At 31.3% G+C, this 23322-nt stretch overlaps 1 protein-coding gene across 1 annotated transcript; it reads right to left on the reverse strand.

The window, feature by feature from the left end:
* Positions 1 to 20919: 20919 nt before the first annotated feature.
* Positions 20920 to 21276, reverse strand: LOC145140531 (secreted RxLR effector protein 161-like). Its single transcript, XM_079073992.1, has one exon. It carries the CDS (start codon positions 21274 to 21276, stop codon positions 20920 to 20922), a length of 357 nt encoding a protein of 118 aa, XP_078930118.1.
* Between the last annotated feature and the right edge of the window lie 2046 nt (positions 21277 to 23322).

Genomic DNA, 23322 nt, shown 5'->3' on the forward strand with positions numbered 1-23322 from the left:
AACATCTTGTGTAGATCTTTCCATAAAGATCCTTTCTAAACTGATTGTCTCATATACATTTTCTTAGTTCTTCTAAAGTACTCTTAGAATGCTCTCTTGGTCATTCAGTGACTTAACCAGTTATTCAACTAGTATCCTATGACATGCTTACAGCATGCTCAAATACCATGTCTTGTGCATAATATGGCGTAAATGATGAATTCATTTGCCAAGCAAATAGAACATAAATCATTTCATCTAGTTAAAGTTTGTGATCTATTTACTTTTGAGGCTAGCTCAAAATGATGTCATATGACAATGCCAAGAATTCTCGAAAAGAATCTTGTGTCGTGATCCCTTTCAAGATATTGCCAATATATGTATAAGGACATGAAAGTTTTAACATTCATTTTATCTATCCCTTATAGATTTCATATTCCAAGAATGTATCTTTTCCTTCCTAAGTCTTTCATTTTAAAAACAATTTCCGAGTCAAGGTGAAAACGACCTTGCTTAGTCAGAATGTGATTTCAAAATGATTAGATATGTCTCATTCATAAAAGATTAGCAATTTCACTATCCTCCTAATAGTTCTTAGTAAACACACATGTTATATTCATTTTGATATAAATACATACCTTCTCCTTTTATATAAAATGATGATTGTAACATTGAGATGTTTGCTTTATATCCACAAATGGATCTCATGCTCTACACATTTTGTTAGGATAATATAGATTAAGAAAACCTCCACGCTAATCTCTATAGATATCTTCTAGTAGATGTCTATTAAGAAAAGCAGTCTTTCTTGAAATCTATTTACCATATCTCATATTAAGAATATGAATTTATAGTAAATAATATCTTTGTTGATCTAATCATAGGTACTTGTGAAAAAGGTTTGATCACAGTCAATGTCATGAGTAGGATGAGGACCATAGTCAATGACATGAGTATGAGAGAATCCTTTTACAACAAGTGTTGCTTTAAATGTGTATGGTTATCCATGTAATTTATTCTTTCTAGAAGAATCATTTTCTTCTTCTAGCCTTGCTATAGGGAAAATTTTAATCAAGCTCATACTTGATTCTCATACATGGATAACATCTCATGTTCATGACTCTAAGTCATTTATCATATTTGAGATCTGACATAGCATCTGGTACTTGATGGATTTTCCAGAAACCATCAATAAAAGATCATCAATGAGAGATTCTACATTTCTCAAGTCATAGATGATTTCTACCACTAATACAAACAATTTGTGTTTGCGAATATCTATTATTCAATTTTAACAATCCTTTGTAAGACTAGTACCAACTAGTTATTACTTAAGGTTATGGTTCTTGAAGTGCTTCAAGTTCCATGTACCTTCTACTTGCTTTGTCATTAGAAGTTGGCTTTCTACTAACTTATCTTTCACAAGAATAAGAGAAATTATTCTTGGTGGTTTTGCATATATTAATCTAAGCCACTTTTAGAGTATTATACAAATATCTATTTAGTAGATTTTGGGTTTAGAACCATTAGTCCAACATAGGCTTTAAATCCATAAAACATTTAATAAGATATGGATGGAGACTTTCCATACTAAATCTTATAATGTGTTTAATCTACTTATTAGTTGGTATTTGTATTCAAGATACAATTAATAGTGACTAAAGTACTATCCCAAAAAGAATAAAGGAGCATATTTCTACCGATTAGAAAGTAAATCATATCGAGTAAGATTTAATTCATCCTTTCTTAGCATTAAGGTCTTAGATGGTTCTTACCGGTTTGTATCTCAACTTTTGAAACCTTCAACAATGATTTCACAATTACGCTTTACCACATAAAATATAATTAAAACTACTATAGTTATTAATAAAGTTGATTTGGTATCTTGTGTTTAATATCAGACTTTCATTAGAAAGGAAGTCATACACAAAGTGTATAGTTCCTTAATTATTTTCTCTACACTTTTGTGAAAATATCATTAGGAATCCTTTACATATAAATAAGGTTCACATATGTCAAATAAACTACATTATTTTCCTTGAAGTTGGAATATGTGAATGTCATTTATATAATAAAGATAACAACATCAAAGATGAGTTTGATTTAAAACAAGTTTAAGTCAAAAAGTGTTTTCATATAGAACTTAATTTTATTTAAAAAATGTTGATATTTACTTTACAATTCTACTAAGAGATCTAGTCTCATAAATAAAAGTTAATAATTTCAGAATATGAATATTATCGTTATGAGAAATGATTGAGTAAATTATCAAATATTTGAATAAAATAACTGAGACATAAATTTAGATATGCTAAATTAAAACATACATTGTTCCAAAACAAATATTGTTTTACATTACAAGTAATTTATGTTCTAAGCATAAATAATAAACTAAACTCCGAGAGTGTAGTTCCAACTTGGTTGTGCTCAGCTTGGTTACTCTTCAACAAATATCCGCAAGCCATTTGCAAATATTAGATTAACATTTAAGTACCAAGTACTTAAGTTTTATATGAAAAGTATGAGTTCTACATAGTAGATACTAGAAATACTAGTCTCTTCCAGACTTTCATTCCAAATAAGAGGAGTAAATCCTCTTCCAGTGTCCAGTTTCTTCTCAAAAGAAACAAGATCCATCTGTGTGGGCTTTAGTAGATTTCTTGGGCTTAAAGGTGTTCAGTCCCTTAAAATTGCCTCTTTGATCACAGAAGGCGATTCTTTTACCCTTGCATTATTCCAATGTTTTTAACTAGCTTTAAATACAATATCACTGTATTTTTTTTTGGAATATTGTTTGACCTGTTATATCATCAGATATATGTTTAAATTATCCAAGAATTCCTAGAAGTCATGAATAACTATTCCTAGCTTGATGTTAGAAACATCTTTAGCATCATAGTGATGCCTTTACTAGGTATCATTTTTTAGGTTTATTGCTCAAAGCAAATAGTTTAGGACTAGGACCTCTAAGTGTATACAATTTCATATCTCTTACGAGATTGTCTCTTAAGACATAAACTCATTCACTGAAGTTGTATCTACTGAATGTTATTAAGTCATTAAAGAAAATGACAATTCATGATAATGAGAATGGATTATTTAACTACAAAAATTTAACAAAAATTCATTTAGTATTTTCAATATTTAATTTACAATAATAAATACCCTTTTAGTTTCCAAAAACATTAATTATCAAAGTCTAGGATCCAAGTTTCAAAAAATAAATAAATTGTTAGGTATCCTTTATCCCATCCATTTGAATTCATGCTGGTAGATATCGAATATCAATTATATCTTGCTATATAATTCGTAGATTTATGGGATCGCTAATAACAAATTTAATTAGACATGTTTGATCTCATCTATGCCTTGGATCTCTCTTGCTTAGGTATCCTTTATCACAAAAGATTTCCGATCAAATCATCCAATTTGAAAAACTTGTCTAATCGGCCTATAACTTGGTTATAGAAATCGAGAAAACACCTCGGTCATCAAAAGACAACACTAAGCGGTTAGGTATCTTTTATCTCACTAGTGCATACAAGAGATGTGCGAGTGTTCTTCAAAAGGATAGCATAGATTTGAGGTTTGTAAGAGGGTTTGTATATGTTTTATAATTCAAGTTTAAAAACATACGATATCGTGTTTATTACATGTATATAACCATGGTATCAATTTTCAAAAGAAAAATCATTTTTAAAGGTTCTATATAAAAAACTAGTTTTTATATAATTTGACGCAATTCAATTTTAATAACCAATATTAAGTTTAAGTGCATTTGAACCTTATATATATATATATATATATATATATATATATATATATATATATAGATATAGATATTTGGAGTTTGTATAAGTTACAAAAATCACCATTTTAAAATTTATAATGGAGTATTTCAAAAATTGTGGTTATTAACGATTTAATAAACCGGATTTTATTTTAAAATAATAACTTGTTACATCTTATTTCCAATTTTGAATACCAAACTTCATGTGATGTTTATTTTGTTCAAAATTATTTTAGCATGTGAAAAACTAATTTATCAACCATACATAATAATTGCATTAAATAAACAACACAAACATGCATAAAAAAACATATGTGCATAAGCAAAGCCAACTAATGACATTTATGTGAGCCAGCACAAAAGATGCCAAGTCCAATCCTAAATGGACATTTAAGGGGACCAAAAAACTTCTTCTAATGTTGTTGAAGAAGCTCCCACTTGAGTAAACACCAATTGCTTGCAAAGGATTGGAAAAACTTCTTGAATGCTAAAATTCAACAATTGTCGCTAAAAGCCAACAACCCTTGGTAAACATCATTAGTGACACTTTTCAAAAAATGTCACTGAAAATCCTGCACACCTTTTAGACTCGAAAATTGCTCCTTTTGTCTTCAAAAAATGTTTCCAACTTCATTATTACATACCATATGAATAAATAATTTATTACAACCAACTTTTATAAAACAACCAACACAACAACACAACAAACAAAATGGTCATTGGCTAGTTTATGCACATCATACACATCAACATATACATAAAACAAGCTTTGTTTTTCTAAGACAACTTTAAATGACAAAAGATACATGTAACTTTTGTCACATAAAATAACAAATATAAAGTTGTCATAGAAAATATATATGAACTTATTTTTATACAAAAACAAGTTATCCATATTCTCCAAAAACTAAGATTTCCAAAAATCAAAAAACCTAACTAAACTTGCAAGGTGGCTCTGATACCAGTTGTTGGGTTTTATTTCAAAAATAGTTTCGTAAACTAGAAAAATATGGCAACGGAAGACTTAAAATTTTGAACATAATATAACATTTTATACCCACCGAGGATCTCCTTGCAATGTTTGGAAAGAAAACAAGCACCAAAGAGGAAGAAGTGTTTAATAACTTTTGTAGACTTTTAATCCTCAAGGGGAGGCTTGGAAGTTAATGAAGAATGTGGAACCTTTGAGGCACCAACAGTGACTCAACATGATGTAGATGCTAGTCCAAAACTCTTAATCCCTTAAGCTTTAAGTTCATAACCAACATGAGCTTAAAGAGGGATATAAAAGCAAGTAATCTTCATGAAAAAGATGAAGAAAAGAGAGAGAAACCTCCTCTAAGGAGGTTACGGTTTTGGAGAGTGTGAATGAGCAACCAAATGAAAGCATTAAGTCTTGTATTTATAGTAGAAACAATTCCTACCTTTTGAATAAAATAATCACAAGAACATTCCTTTATTTAAATAATCAAAGAACCATTCTCTCATTTAAATAATCAAAAGGCCATACTCTTATTTAAATATTCAAAGATTCATTCTCTCATTTAAATAATCAAAAGCCAATAACTCTTTTCTTCTTGAAAATTATATACAAAAGAGAAGAGTTTTTTTAAATTTTATAAACTCAATGTTTATAAAATATAAACTTTGTCTTTTGAGTAAAAGACAAAAGGGTTTCAACTAGTCCATAAAGTTGTACATAAATTATTAATTAATACCATATGAATTATGTAATTTTACTTGCTAATGAAAATTGTTCTTTCCATGAAATAAATAATTTTCAATTTAATTATAAGAGTTTTGTTGAATATTTATTAAAATCAATTTCAAATAAATAATCAATTATATCAAGTTGTTGTTAGTGTGACCCATTAGTATCATATGTTAATTAGCATTCTCACTTTTATATGATTCTTGAGCATACAAGACCTTTCAGAGCCTTCGCCTTTTGATTACTGGAATCATTAGGTAAAGGCTTCTCATAATTTTCTTTAGATTTGCTTTCTTCATATGGCGTATATGTTTTTACAATCCAAACTTTTATTGTCTTCATCTTGTTTTCTTTGGAAAAAGATTTTTGACTCTTTTGACGTTGAAAAACATGTGATCTTTTATTTAACTTGTTTTCCTCCATATTCTGATTCGAATAAAAATCTTCATCCGTCACTTTTTCATTGTCTTCTTTCAACAATTCATTTATTTTTGGATCAAAATTATTTGCATTTCCTTTTGTCACAAAAACTTGGTTGGGAAGACCTTTAATGCATGTTGGATAAAGAACGGTATTTGTTTCAAAATAATGTTTTCATTTTTCTTTCAAAATTTTCACGAATTTCTTTATATCATCATACACTTGAGTTTCAACAACTCGAGGAATTTCCTTGTCAAAAGAATCATCATCACTATCACTTTCATTGTTTGTGATGTCCTCGGCAATAATCGTCCCCTTTTAAAAATCACAAGTTTTGTTTGTTGAAGAAGACTCATCGTTTTACTTTGTTGTTGAGTCAACATTATCTTTGCCTTTAGCTAATGAAGTGACATTAATAACAAACAATTTTGAGCAATCAACACATTCCTCTTCCTCGATTCCATTGATGTTGTCAGATTTATCTTCGATATTAGCAAAATTTTGTTGAGTACTTTGTGTTGAATTCTCAGTCTTGTTCAAAATTTTGAATTGTTTGTTTTTGGTCTAAGTCTCATTTACAATATTAACAAGTTCATCAGTACTCAAACATTCATTTATGTTAACAACACCATAATCATATGAATCATTAGGAATGGTGTCATAGTTAGCTACTTTACTTTCGTAGTCAAAGGTAGTTTCGTCAACTAGTTCTTTTTTTTAAGTAATAAAGGGAAGCAGCTTCATATGTTGTTCAACACATATATCAGACAAATGATAGAGATCTGTTAATTTACCATACAATCTTTTGGCTGAATTTCAATAATTTGTTTCATTGTTTAACTAGCATAAAGTTATCCATTCTAATTCCATCCCAATCACACATGATATTAGTAATCTTAGGTTCTAAAGACTATCTTATTGTTCTTCTCTTCCAACCTATTTCGTGCTTCGTACAGAGAGGCCTTAGATTTTTAGCTTTACTACTCATTAAAATCAGCATGACATTCAAATAAGATCAAGTTTCATCAAAATCACATAAAATAGCATGATAAGAACTTAAAGTAATATTAAGAGAGACAAGAAGATCAAGCACATTTGCTGTCATTGGAGATTTTGGTTCAGTCGAAACAAAGCACTTCCCAGTTGTCTCCATATCTTCTTCATCACTCTCCTTACCCTTTGCATTCTGTACCAATCCATCATCACTTTATCCCTCCTCTTCTTCAAACCAACTCTTCTCCCTAGATCCATCTTCTTCGTGTTTAGAAAACAACACTCCATGTGCGGCATGATGAATTTGCTCGTCGTCTAATCCGGACGACGAAATTTGATAAGTTCCATCACTGTCTTCAACACCTTTAGCCATCAATGAAAGATTTTTTGTTTGAGCACAAACTTCTTCAACGCATAATAGGCTTCATACTTCCCTTTCACTTTCGCATCCTCTTTTTTCCTTAACATACAATCTTTTGCCAAATGATTGTGACCATTGAAGTAGTTGTAGTTATACCCTGAATCACCTTTCAATTACATCTCAGACTTCTTTTCTTCTACTTTCTTCTAAACTTTCACAACTCCTTTCTGACTTCCCCAACATTCGACATCGACTTTTTCTCCAAGCTGTTTTGTAAATTTCCACGTATCGGCTTCATTTAAAGCATTTTCACACTTTCATTCGAATAATAGGAAACAATTCATCATAATAATTAAGGAGAAAACCTTCTTCACCTTCTTTCCTATCTTCCTCACACTCGTCTTCCTTCGTATTTGTTTTAGACACAAACGCCATAGGACCTCCAAAATGCAACTTTTTTTCTTCAGCAGTCTCCATCACCTCTGATTCATGTGCTTTCAAAATCTTGTAGAAATTTGACAATGAGTATGTATCAAAATTCTCTTGTGTCATTATCATCAAACAAATGTTTTCTTTTCTAAGTCCGAACATAAAAGTGAGACTGAACTCCCGAGTTATACTACTCACTCCATATCGATTACATTTGAAGATCAACTCATTCAGCTTGTCGTAGTATGGCTCGATACTTTTATTCTCCTTTTGCTTAAAATTTTCTAGTTCAAATAAACACTTCGTCAAGAACCCTACTTTTTTCTTTCATTTCTTTGATACTTTTCTTTCAAAGTATCCTAGATTTCCTTAGCAGTCTTGCATCCATGAACATAATTGTAAAAAATAGGGGGGAAGAGCTCCTTGCAGTTCATAGAGACACCTTTTTGTCTTTTGCTTTCTTCTTATTCCCTTGCGTAATCATACCCACAACTGCTCCAGCGTTACCAACGACTTGAACCAATTCTGGACGATAAGATCAAATCTCGATCGATCTCCACAGATCCTTATCGATACAGTTAAGATAATCCTCCATGCGATGAACACAATGATTATAGTACTCTGGGATTAGCATCGGGATCTTGGTTACAGATGAAAGTAGATTCGAAAAGTTCATCATTGTGTTTACATCAGACTCAATGAAAAGAAGAATTTCTTGAAGAGAAATGAATTGATAACTAGATCGACTGACAAAAAAGAAAAGCATAATCGATTAATCACACTCGATTAAATGAAGAACTACGCTTTTATCTTACGGAAAAATTGAATCGGAATGATCGACTCAAAAATATAAAAAAAATGAACAGATTCTTCAATCGAAGCTCTGATGCCAATTGTAGTGTTGTCAGAAATGTGTTTAAGTCAATCGATTAAGAAAAGTAAGTATTAACATGTAGATATCAATAACATTTGGTTTTCATCTCATATATCGGGAAGAGTGCAAAGAAAATACGAGTACAATTGATAAAGTCTGATACGAAAGTTCTTTCCCTATTCTCTAAGTACTTACCCTATTTATAGTGTATTCACGGACCAAAAAATACAAGGACTAAACTAAGAAACATACAAATGTCATGTAAATAGATTAAGATAATGAAGTCACATGGACATTCGCTATTTACAAATGCCTTCGATTAAAGACACTAGAATTCGACTTCTGACAACAACTTTCGACCTAACACAACCCGTATAGATTTATACCAAATAGTTCATCATTCCTTGCAGATTAACAGTTATAATACATATGATTTTCACTAATTTTTGAGATCATATTTGATGAAGTAGAAACGACTCAAATAAGAAATCCCGAGTTTAAGTAATCCTTTAAGATGCGTGAAATGGTCTAGTCTGAAACTTGTAGTTAAAAGCATATTAAACCATTATTAGTTTCTATTGTTTTGAAAGTTGATAGTCCGAGTCTTATATTATAAGATTTACAAGACCTAATGTTTCAAAAAAAAATTAGTTGCCGTGATAAAAATCAAACAGCATGATGACTACGTTTTGAATAATATTCATAAAATCAATAGTTTACAAGAACCGATAAAATGCATTATTTATAATAATATGATTTGTAAACTTAGAATTCAACATGTTTCGATAAATAACAAAGTTCATGCGTATACATGAATAACTATATTTTTATAACTATAAATATGTATAATTTTGAGTTAATTTCATTTTATATTCATATCGGTATTTATATATATATATATATATATATATATATATATATATATATATATATATATATATATATATATATATAATTAGTCAATTCCGAGTATTTTAACTTAATTATATATGTCTTTAGATTTCACCTTTTTACACAACATACTTATATACATGTATATTATTTTGGTATGAACATTTTTGATTGCTTAACATATAAACACTTGTAATATCGACCGGTTGTATTTTACATATTTTATACATCTAAACAATTATAAACATATTTATACTCAAGTTTCATAACTTTTAAATAGTATGTATGCATGTGTATATATAAGTACATTTTTCATCTTTCTACCACTCTTACATATATGTATTCATATTTTTCACAACAACAGCTATATCTAACATATTATAACAGCTCAAATATGTTTATATGTGTTTTTAGCAACATTTTACCTTTTTGTTAACGATTTTATGAAATTTATATCTAAAATCATATGAGATGTATTTTAGTTTTAAAAAAAATATTTAGACCATAAAACAACAAAAATTACATGTATGGTCCCTCAAAACTTGTAAAACGTAAAATAGTCGAGATGTTTTCGGTTCTACCAAAGATTGTGATTGGAGTGTCTTTTGGGAGGTACTAATACATATAAACATGGATTAATAAGCTAGACCTCATCAAGTACTTATTTATAAGTTATTTTTATGATAAAAAAAAGGAATAGATTTCATGCAATCACCTAGTTTTCTTAGATCCAAAGTAGGTTACCGAAAGAGGGTTCGAACAAAAGACTTTTAAGGAGAAAGATGGAGTTTTTCTTGGGTTTGAACACAGTCAAAAACATCAACTTATGGTTCTGTTTTGAGTCTCGAAAATGGCAGCAAAAACAAAAAGTTATTGGTCTTTTTGGTTACTCCAAAACTGCCACTGTTTTGGAGAGTTGGATCTGCAAAAATGCAACACGAACACAAGAAAAAAAGAGGTTTTTGGGCTATTTTGATGACCTCTATCATAGCAGAAAAATAAGGCATCTTTAGTAGTTTTTTGGGGTTGTAAAAATTGACAAAAAAAAGGAAGAAAGTGTTGAAATGGATGGGCAACAACATCATTTTTGTTCTCGGTTTTGATGATATTCGATGGGAGGAGAGGGGCTGAAGTGGGGGATGATCTTGACTGAGATTTAGAGAGTAAGTATGTGAGAGTTAGGAGAAAATAGAAGTGAAACAATGGAGAGAGGGAGGTATCGAGATTATAGAAGGAAAGAGAGAGGAAGATGCTTGTGATATCTTTCAAGATATTATGAGATTATTTAAGATTTGATCATATCTTCATCTAATTAATGATCTAGTTAGGACTTAGTTTCAAGAGTTACGTGAGTTATTGGAAGGAGGAAAGAAGGTGTTAGTAGTATCTTTGAATATTTAATGTGATCATTAAGATATATCATAAATATTCTTCTAGATGAAGTTCTTAAGTATCTTGTTACGATTTGATTTTGTCTAGCAATCTAGTTAATATGGATAGAGGTAAAAGAACTATATAGGAACAACTAGAATTAGATTGAGAGAGTTAAGCCCATGTACTTATTAATATTGTCATATCCTTATTACATTAAATATATAAATAGCATGCACACGTAATGAGTGATTGTTGAGAAATATTTGAAAGATACATGAGCAAAGGAAAGAATAGCTAGCGAATTGCAACGGACCAAAAAAAAATATATAAGATATAATAAAGACATTTTTTTACCTTTTTTACAATATAATTCAAGTTTTCAAAAACATTAAACCTCTTTTATAAATAATATTTCTAAAAAGATTGCGGAAACAGAAAATATTCCAGGTTAAGAAAACATCATAATAATAATTTAAAAATCTTCAAGAGAATGTTTCCTGCAGTCGCACCGGTTACTTTCCTTTATTAAAACCTGACAAACTTGAAAATGTTAGATAACAACGGGTAAGCATAGCGCTTAGTGAGCATATACATTACTCTACCATTATATAGATCAATTACTTACACATAGCATAGCATTTTATATAAAGCATAAACATAAACATAAACATTCCTGGCACATATTGTGGGTACAAACCATAATCTTGTTCCCCATTCCGAGAACTACTCCTCCATACTCCCTAATAGGGAAATCAGAGATAAGAGTGTAGTTTGCCTCACTAGCGGATAAACCACATTCTGTCTTTCCTTGTTCACTCTACCGGATTAGGATATCTGTGAACAATAAAATAAAACAAGTAATGCCTACATAACAGGAGATTTAGTGTAACTCACCTCTCTTGATAACTTAAAAGACTCTAGTTGCAATAGCTAAATGATCCTCCTCCTTTTTGAACACCTAAACAATAATTATAACATTTACTTAACTTGTGCTTGATAACTATACTTTAAAATACTTATGTTTGAATTACTTTAACTTTTCTTTAATTATATTGTTCTATTCGGAACCTGATTTCTTCACTTTAAATTTATGATTAAGTTCTGATAAAATTATACTCATGTACTTCTCCCTCTTACCTTTCTGAAATATAGATATCTTGTTCTATTGATTTTTGGTTGATTTTATATTAATTTAATAAATTAGCAACCTTGAGCTATTACATTCTGGACCAACTTGTAAAGGTCATAGCTTTTACTCTAGAAATACTAACATTTACATATTAGGAATAATTCATGGTATCCTAGACATTATACCCAAACCATAGCCTCTAAATTTTAATTAATTGGAGTTTTGTAGAGTTAATTATGCACGTCACAAGTTGATGTAACACTTCAGTAGCTTTCCGGACCACTCTACACTCTTTGAATAAACTATAACACTCTACTATAAATTAAGTCAAGTCCTTTATATGGGATATAATAGACATCAATACCTAACTATAGCCTTTAGAATTTTGGCATTTGGAGTCTTAATGAATTTATTATGAGTTTTAGAAAACAATGCATGAAATTTATGAGAGTACAGACCAGTCTGAGAAGATTGACCATTTTACCCCACAAAAATTTGGAATTTGGAAAAGTGATTCAAATTTTGTAGAAAACCAGACACAATAAAATTTCCATAAAACTAAGTCTCACGATGTTTGGGTATTCTTATTGCCTTGAACGGATTTTAGAAGTTGAAGGGCAGAATTGGAAAGATGATCATAATAGTTTTTAAGACACTTTTGGTCTTCCATTAAGGACTTAAAGGTTAAGATTTAGTTTTAACACTTCTAACATAATTATTAGTTACTTATTAGGCTATTGAGATGTGTAATTCAAATTAAGTCAAAGGTCTTAATGCTTGGCTTAATAGAAGTTCAAAGTTAGTGATCTTCACATAAAATCATGACTCTATCACAATAGTAAAATTAGCAACTTAACACCTTAAGTTCTTAAGAAGATACTAGGTTGGAATGGAGTCTTTCATAGCTCCACCACCTGTTGGTGGTCCAATGGTGGTGCTATGGTACTCAATGGTGATCAAAACACCAATAATACAAAGTACATTGCTAATAATGGCACAAAACCTCAAAACAATACGATTACTCAAGGACTTAGACTCGTCCGATTATGGGGCAATCACAACTTGCAGCCACCCTCTAGTGGAGGCATACAGTGGTAGTAGGCAGCACGACCAACCTGCTAGTGGTCGGTGGTGGTGAACAGTGGCGATAATGGCCAAAACACAACAAAAGAAAAGAAGAAAAATAAGGAATTGAATCGATTTAGGCACTTACATGGTTCAAGATCGAAACTAACAATCTCCTCACGCTCTCCCTTATAGGAAATCGCCACCTTAACCCCTCTTTTTCAATCTCAGCTTCCCTCATGACCACCTTCTCTTTTCGTTCTTCTTCTTCGATTGAAACACACAACCCACGATAAAAAGGAACCTAAAATCGATTAGGGTTGGGTTTAGATATCCTAATTCAAGTGTAGTAGAGTGATTTGGCCCTCAAGGAGAAGTCTAAACAAATAATCCTGCTGATTTCATTAGAAGAATACGAAACCTTCACTATTGGCCCCCAACTCTCGATACTTAGATTTCCTACCACACAAACAAAATTCTTTTCAATTGATAGTTTTAAATCTTGACATTTCCAGCTCCTAGTTAATTTTATCTTTCATTATGGTCTTTTGAGTGTTATTTTACTTTATAATATTTAATTTATTATTTTATTTATTAATTTATTTGTTAATTTGTTTTCTTTGTTTATTATTTAACCATTTCCAATTTATCGAATGTCTTTTATGTGAGCATTCACTGATATATAATTCTTTAGAATATTAATTCCTAATTACATAATTATTCTTATAAATTAATAAAATCATTTTCGAAATTACTAACGAGAAAAACGATGTTACAACTCTCCCCAACTTAATAGAATTTCATCCTCGAAATTTCCATCTTAGAATAATTCTGGATAATGTGCTCACATCTCATCCTTGGCTCTCATGCCCATTCTAATATGCACCAATGATGTCATTGTAACTTTAGAATCCAATTACCCCATTCATGTACCTTCGTGATCATATTTAGCGATGGGGTAATTTCAATCATCCATAAACATGCAACATGGAATGACGTTTCAAATTTATCTCTACTAAGCACATCAGCTTTAATATTAACTTTTCTCGAATGGTAAAGTATATCACAATCATAATTTCTTAGCACATCAACCATCTACGTGTTGGGTTTTTAGTTCAAAAAATAGATTCATAAACTAGAAAAATATGGCAACGGAAGACTTTGATTTTTGAAATAACATAAACATTTTATACCCACCGAGGATCTTCTTGCAAGTTATAGAAAGATTAAAACAGCAACCAAAGAAGAGGTGAAGAAATAATAACCTTTGTAGTTCTTTGGGTCCTCTTGGTAGGCTTGGAAGTTGATGATGAATGTGGAACCTTTGAGACACCAACAATGACTCAACTTGATGTAGATGCTAGTCCATAAACTCTTAAACTCTTAACCTTGAAGTTCATAACCAATATGAAGATCAAGAGAGCAAAAGATATGCAAATAATCTTCAAGAACTCAAAGCAAGGAAGACATGGAGAGTCTCCTAGAGAGATCTCGGCCATAAGAAGGGAGGAAGGAATGGTGCACTCAGTCAAGAGTGAAAGCCTCTTATTTATATGCATAAAGTGAAGGTATTAACCATTAGTCCTTAGTACTTTAAGCAACCTTGTCCCTATTGTCATGAGTGTGTCCATGCATGCTTCTTAGGCTTAATACTTTTGATTAAACAAGTCAAAAACCCATAATCCTCCTCTAGCCTTCAACTTTCGGCCATGGTGAGGAAAAAGAGAAGATTATGTTTAAATTTTATAAACTCAAAGTTTATAAAATATAAACTTGTCTTTAGGGAAAAAGACAAAAGGATTCAACTAGTCCAAAAGTTTGTACATGACTTATAAATCATACCATATGATATCTTATGTTACTAGCTAATGAAAATTATTATTTCCTAGAAATAAATAAATTCCATTTTAATTATAAGAGTTTTATTGAATATTTATTAAAATCAATGTCTAATAAATAATCAATTGTATCAAGTTGTTGTTAGTGTGACCCATTAGTATCATATGTTATTTAACAATATCATTTTAATGTGACTCTTAAGCATATTAGATCTTTCACTACGATGCTTTATGTTAAAATCCCGTAGTCATTAAGGCATTTTAAACTTTCATGATTATTATAAATTGAACACTTCAATTCATATAGGTAATATCTTTATATCCATAGTGAAAACTACAACTCCGAACTCCAAATCGTGATTCGGATGCTTCGACTCATGTAGCTTCAGCTATCTTGAAACATTCGAGATAACTTTCCCTCCCTGCATAAGAATCTTTTCTCTCTTTCTATTAGGATTAACTAGTTCTCCCCCACTTGTGATTTGAACTTGCACTAACAATTTCTTGCAATCGATTAGGGCACTACATAACCTCAACACATCCATAACTACTTTTACACTAGTTGCTTACCACAATCTCTTTCTAGGAAACTGTTAGTGATTTCATTCACTGACTCTGTAGTCTGCTTCATCCTCAAGAACTCCTTCGCCATCCTGTTAATCTCTACCAATGATATGTACTCTTTCTTAAATAACACTTTGAATTCTTTACAGGTTATGTCTGCCACTTCTTCATCAGTATGAGACTTTTTCAACAAGCCCCACCAATCTTTCACTTCACCACGCATCATGATCGTAACTGAATATACCTTCACCTTAACGGGACAGAAACTAGTGCCAAAGGCACCTTTAATGTCCAATAGCCATCGACGGCTCACCAACGATTCTTTCTTCCTATAAAAAGTGGTGGTTTATACTCTGAGAAGCCACAATAACTCCATCCACTAGACGATCCCTAACCCATGCTTCTAACATTCTGTATTGCAACAATAATTTTCCCATCAACTAGTTCTTCCATCTCTGCTTTGAGTTGTCCAAACAACCCTAAAAACTCTCTTGGATAGCTTCACGAACCCTACTCACAACTAGTAAGAGGTGGCACCACCTACCTGTCGGTGGTCAGTGGTGGTGAACAACGACGGTAATGGCCAAAACGCAACAAACTAAAAGAAGGAAAATAAGGAATTGAATAGATTTAGGTACTTTCATGGTTCAAGATCGAAACAAGCAATCTCCTCATATTCTCCCTCACAATCTATCACCGCCTCAGCCCCTCTTTGTTGATCTCAGCCTCCCTCATGATCGACTTTTCCTCCCCTCTTCTTCTTCGGTTGAAACACACAACCCCTGACAAAAAGGAACCCAAAATCGATTAGGGTTGGGTTTAGATCGCCTAATTCAAGTCTACTAGATGGATTTGGCACTCAAGGAGAAGTCCAAAAAATTAATCCGCTGATTTCATTAGAAGAATACAAAAATTTCACTTTCAGCCGCTAACTTTCCACAATGACACTTCCTACCCCCCAAACAAAATTCTTTTCCATTGACAGTTTTAAACCTTGATATTTACAGCCCTAATTAATTCTTATCTATCATTATGTTCTTTTAGTGCTATTTTATTTTATAATATTTAAGTTATTTTATTTATTATTTTATTTTCTTTATTTCTTATTTAACCATTTCCAATCTATTGAAAGTCGTTTATTTGAGCATTCTCGTGTTTAACTCATTAGAATATTAATTCCTAATTACATAATTATTCTTATAGATTAATAAAATCATTTCCGAAATTACTAATAAGAAATAGGATGTTACAAGAATGTTTTAAAATGAATATTTAGCTTATCCTTTGATGGGTTTTCCATACACACACACAAACACTCATATATATATATATATATATATATATATATATATATACATACATACATATATATATATATATATATATATATATATATATATATATATATATATATGATTGATAATCTAATGTATAATTATGTACATTTTAAAGTTTCATAAAAATGTTATTTATTTTCAGTCATCTTAGTTCATAAATAACCCAATTTGATTTCTTATAATTTTGAATTCAAGCTCGTTGATGATATAAAATGTAGTAACTCCAAATAAGTTCACAGAATCACATTTTCCATTTCTGAAGCCATGTTAGTAAAAATGATTAGATTTTCATGTTCATTTGGTATTTATTTTGATTGCTTTCATGAAACCAGTTTTAATTCGAGTTAACTTATTATAAAAATGGCGTCAAACATTAGGCACAACTCTTGATTTAAAAGTCTTTTCGCCTTTTCCACTAACATGTAATTAACTTATTAAGCAATTTTAGACAATACAACTTTAATGGTTTAATATTTATATAGAACACAGTACAATAGTTCCTATTTTTACCAATTGTTACAACTTTGATCGACTCCATATCTTTCTGCTTGAATTCAGATAACTCAGAGAGACATTGAGTTATTGAGCTTTACTTGGTTCATTCATTGCCTTGAAAATTCTCCTTTAGAATATTCAAAATCGCTTGTGCAGTTTTACAACCCCTAATATAGTTGTAAACGACTGGAGGCAATGATCCTCTCATTTCACGGATGCATCGTTTGTCATTCACTTCTTTCTTCAATCATGTTACAGTCATGTTATCATTCTAAGCAGTTTTACCAACAACTTCAACTGCAGTTGCACGAAATAGACCATTTCTAATTGGACGCCGAAGATCTTCATTAGGTAATATTCCATATGATCAGCCCATTAATCATAATACTCTGGAAGAAACTTTGGGGCTATTATTAAAGATCCAAAAGATTTATGAAATTAATCTTCCTATTAACATTGATGTTAGCCATCGATTTGTTTTGAAAGTTTGAGGAAATTGAATTGGATTGAAATCAAATTAGATTGATTGAATCTCAATTGCAAGAATCATGCAATCACAAACTTCCTTCGTGGAAAAATATTATTCAAATACGGAAAGTGTTGTATTCAGAAAGAATAAATAAACAGATGAAAATGTCAAAGGAATTCTCCAAAAAATTTGTTCATTCCTGCACTGATACCACTTGATGAGTAAATAATTCAATCAAGTTATGATTTTGTAAAGTAAATGAACATGATATGTAAATAACTAGTTTAGCTCATTAATTTCTAGAAAGTACTAAAGTTATAGAGTACAATGAGTAAGTTCTATGAAAGAATAATACCTATAACCTATGCTAGAACGTTATTTATAGTGTTATCAACGGACACAAAATATACATAGAGACTTCAATATCTAAGTGTTACAACATATATGTTATATGAAATACATAGATATATCGAATGTGCATAACCTTCCATATATGTAAGTAGACAACCTTCGACATCATGATCATAAGACTACGATAGAATATCTCCACAACAAATGGTACTCTATATATTCTATCACAAGTAATTCTAAGATGATAATATCATCTATTCTTCAAGTGTAGATGAACATGTTATAATTTACAATTTAGTTGTGCATTGGTATTACATAAACACAACCATAAATGGATGTTATAAAATGTATGTTTATGGATGACATGATCAATAGATTATGACTATGTAGTAAAAGGTTATTTGTTCATTTTGCCTTAATAGGAAAAGAGATATTGTTGGGCCGCCTGGTGATTTGATGTTGACATTATAGTGTTGGGCCCATCCTAGACTAAATTGATGTTTTTAATCTTGTTTTCTAATAATGTCATCATAAATCGAAAATTGAGAAACATAATCTTAGACCATGAGATTGATTCATATCCATGTCTCAGGTTCATACGATATATTGTAGAATGAAGAAATGGTTGATCACTTACATAAGGGTTGTCTCTAAGAATGTGATTCATGTTGGGCTTTAGTTTAAATATAGTTTCCAAAACCTCAAAATATTAGCAACGGAAGTCATTAATATTCAAAGTTAATGACAAATCACAACCCACCAAGGATCTTCTTGCAAGAAACGGAAAGATAAAAAACACAACCATGGAAGGAAGAAGTAACAACAACCTTTGAAGAACTTTATGTCCTCTAGGGAAGGCTTGGAATTTGATGGAGATGGATGAACCTTAAGACACCAACAATTAATCAACTTGATGTAATTCTAGTTACAAATCTTAAGCTTTAATTCAAAACAAAGTTATAACTTAAAGAGAGAATGCAAGTAACTCTTCAACACTTTAACACTTTGCAAGAAGGTAAGAGAGTTAGAGAGAGGAGCTAATTTTTGGCAATTGCAAGGCTTGAATCATTCACAATGAAAGCCTTAGGACTAGTAGTAAAGTAGAAACATTACCTTAAGATCTTTATCCATTTAGCTTTTTAGACAAGCATGTCCCCCTACGCATGTACCATACCCATTTATTTTGATTAAAGAAATCAAAAGACCTCATTCTTTCTCTTCTTAGGTAGTCCATGCCTAAGGTAGTAGAAAGGAAGAGATAGTTTCAATTTTATAATCTTTAAGTTTATAAAAGATAAACTTTGTCTTTAGGTAACAGACAAATGCATTCAACTAGTCCAAAAGGTTGTGCATGACTTATTAATTCATATCATATGAAATAATATGTTACTTGTTATTGTAAAATAATTATTTCCATGAAATAAATATTTTCCCAATTTAGTATAAGAGTTTATGAATATTTATTGAAATTAATTTCTAATAAATAATCAAGTATATCAAGTTAACGCTAGTGGGATCCTTAATATCATATGTTAATTAGCAATAACATTCTACCTCTTGGGCATATTAGATCTTTCAATCTCCCACTTGCTCAAGGCTCATATTCGATTGATATAGAAAATGGTGAATGTCTAACAACATTTCACTGGCCCCATCAACATATGACTTTGTACCATTCTATCAACACCCAATTCCCCAGAAGCCCAGGGGTACAATTGGTGTATATGGTAAGTTTATCAGTTTTCCCTTTGCTACATATATCATGTTGAACATGAGATACAGACCGCAATCAATCTCATATAAGTGTTCAACTTTACATCAGGCCTTAGATGTCTAACTCTCAACAAATAAGAGGAAGAAATCACATTTTGACTACATACGCCTTTTGCATCGTTCATATCATACCTTAGAATAGCTTTTATAACTACATGGTTAAAGAACAACATTTGACTATATCATTGCACAACACTTCCCACACTAAAAACCAATATATGTATCCCAAGTGTTAAGGATATATAAATATTACCTTTTATCAAGTATCATTCATAAAAATAATCCATGAAGTGATCTTGAATGGGTCAATCCAATACTTGTTCTCTATCAAGTACCCATGAAACCGGTTACAACACTTTGTTAACCATTCCAATTCATATTAGCCTTACTTCATTATTGTTCCCATAATAACAACCGACTATGGATTTTAGACTGAATAAATGTAATCAATGATTAAACATGTTAATAAAGAATTCAACAAATATCTAATGAAAAGATCATATGCCATATATATATATATATATATATATATATATATATATATATATATATATATATATATATATATATATGTATATATATATATATATATATATATATATATATATATGTATGTATATATATATATACATATATATATATATATATATATATATATATATATATATATATATATATCATGGTCATTACAACAGATGATTCTACAAAAATGTTCCAATACTCAATACTAATACATAGATCAAATACAATCACTAGAATAACATAGTCGAATCCCTCGAGCATGTCCTTCAAACTTTACTTGAGGAAGGTCCTTCATGAAAGGTTCTTCCAAAGTTTGATCAGTGTGAACATTGCGAATATTCACCATCTTCAACTTTATACCGAACGAAGTTGAATCTCTAGCTTATATTTATGGTTTTCTTATGTGATGTGGGTTCTTTTTCCAAATCAATTACACCCTCATTGTTACAGAAGACTTATAGGGGATCCTGAATGGGAGGAACCGCGCCTAAATCTCCAATGAATTTCTTCAACCAATCGACCTCTTGTGCAACTTCTGAAGTAGCGATGTATTCTTAATCTGTAGTGGATTGTGCAACAAAACTCTGCTTGAAGCTGTTCCCAGAAACTGGACCCTCATTGATAATGAACACATATCCTAATTGTGACTTGAAATCATCTCGATATCTTGTGAAGGAAGCATCAGTGTAGCATTTTACACTGAAGCTTTCTTCCATGCCTCCATAGACGATGAACATATCCTTAGTTCTACTCAAGTATTTAAGGATGTTCTTCACAACAATACAATGACTCCCCCCTAGATTTTGTTGGTACTTTCTTGTCATGCTCATAACATACGCAAGATCAAGTCTAGTACAATTCATGGCATACAAGATGGATCCAATTGTCGAAGCATATGGAACATCTTTCATCTTGTCCAGCTCAGCCTTTGTGCTAGGACATTGGGACAAACTAATATTGTACCATGTGCTACATGTACAAATCCTTTCTTAGAGTTTTCCATCTTGAACTGTTTGAACACTTTACCAATATATGTACTTTGGCTTAAACCTTTTAATCGTTTTGACCTATCTCTATAGATTCTGATTCCAAGAATATATTGAGCCTCACCTAGATCCTCAACATTTTACACCTCGTGTGGTTGGACTGTGATTTCCCATGATAAGTATGTCATCCACATATAGGACCAAGAAGGTCACCGAGCTCCAACTAGTTTTCATGTAAACACAAGATTCAACTTCATTTCTAACATAACCATACTTTGTGATTTCATCATTGAAAACGATGATTCCAATTTCAAGATGCATGTTTTAACTCGTAAATCCATCTCTTGTGCTTACGAAATTTATTAGGATGCTTTTATTCAAAAAAATCATCAGGCTGAACCATATAGACATCTTCTTCCAAGTATCCATTTAGAAAAGCAATTTTAATATCCATTTTCCATATCTCATAGTCATGATATACAACTACGGCAAGTAGTATCGTAATAGATTTAATCATAGCAACTGGTGAAAAGGTTTCATCATAATCAACCCCTTGGGTTTGAGTGAATCCTTTAGCAATGAGTCCTGTTTTGAATGTGTGTAAATTGCCATCCATGTCATTCTTCTTCTTGAATACTCGATTACTCCCTACAATATTACATTGGGGAGGAAGCTCAACCAAATCCCAGACTTGGTTTTCTCTCATGGATTGTATATCTATGTTCATGGCTTCAAGCCATTTGGCGGATTCAGGATCTGCCATTGCACTTCGGTAGGTGTCAAGCTCATCAACATTCATCATCATGAATCATTCCTCAATGAGAAAGCCATATATCTCGGGTTCTTGACGAAATTCTACCGGATCTGCAAATGCCTTGTTTTTAACAGGTTGAAGAGCAATGATCTCTTCATCTTCAACAACCTCTTGTTGAATACTAGTGCCAACTTGAGTTGGATCGGGTTGTGGTTCTTGATCTTCATCAAGTTCCACGCACGTACTAGTTGTTTCGTCCATCAGAAACTTGCTTTCTAAGAATTCAACTTTTTTGTGAAATAAAGATTTTATTCTCACTAGGGATGTAGAAGTAATATCCTAAACAATCTTTAGGATATCCTACAAAGATGCAATTAGTAGACCTAGGCTCAAGTTTGCTAAAAGATTTTTGTCTAACATAGTATTCAAAACCCCAAACACTCATATAAGATAAGGATGGAGCTTTCCCATACCATATCTCATAAGGTGTCGTGTCTGCCTTTTTAGTTGGTGCCACATTCAAGATTCAAGATGCAGGCTACGATGAGCAAGGCATAATTCCAAAAGGATAAATGGAGAGTTTTCCTGCTTATCATGGATCGAACCATATCAAGTAAGGTTTGATTTCTCCACTCAGAAGCACCATTACGTTTTAGTGTTCTGGGTGGAGTGAGTTGTGAGATAATCCCATAACTCCTAAGATGATCTTGTAACTCTTAGCTCAAGTACTCGTCACCTCTATCTGAACGAAGGATTTTGATTGTTTTATCTAGTTGATTGTCAACTTCACTTTAAAAAATTTAAACTTTTCAAATGCTTCATACTTACGTTTCATCAAGTACACAAAACCAAATCGACAGAATTCGTCAGTGACGGTGATATAATATCTCTCACTATATCTTCACATTCTTTTGGAAGGACCACACACTACTAGAATAACAGCCTTTTACGACGCGTAATATGTGTCGTAAAACGCTCAGACGACGCGCAAATGTGTGTCAAGGAAGGCCCTATCATAACGAGAGACGACACGCTTTTGCGTGTCGTCTATAGACGATGTGCATTTACGACGCGCATTTATGATACACAATGCATATCATTAAAACCTCTGTCAAGAAAGGCCATGTCATAAATGAAGATGACACACATTTTTGCGTATCGTAAATTTAAATGTTAAAAAAAATATATATTTATGTCTGAGGGAGAAAGAAAGATAC

The sequence above is a fragment of the Lactuca virosa genome, chromosome 9 (genome assembly GCF_052849685.1).
Source record: "Lactuca virosa cultivar CGN04683 chromosome 9, Lactuca_virosa_CGN04683_v6, whole genome shotgun sequence".
NCBI classification, from domain to species: Eukaryota; Viridiplantae; Streptophyta; class Magnoliopsida; order Asterales; family Asteraceae; genus Lactuca; species Lactuca virosa.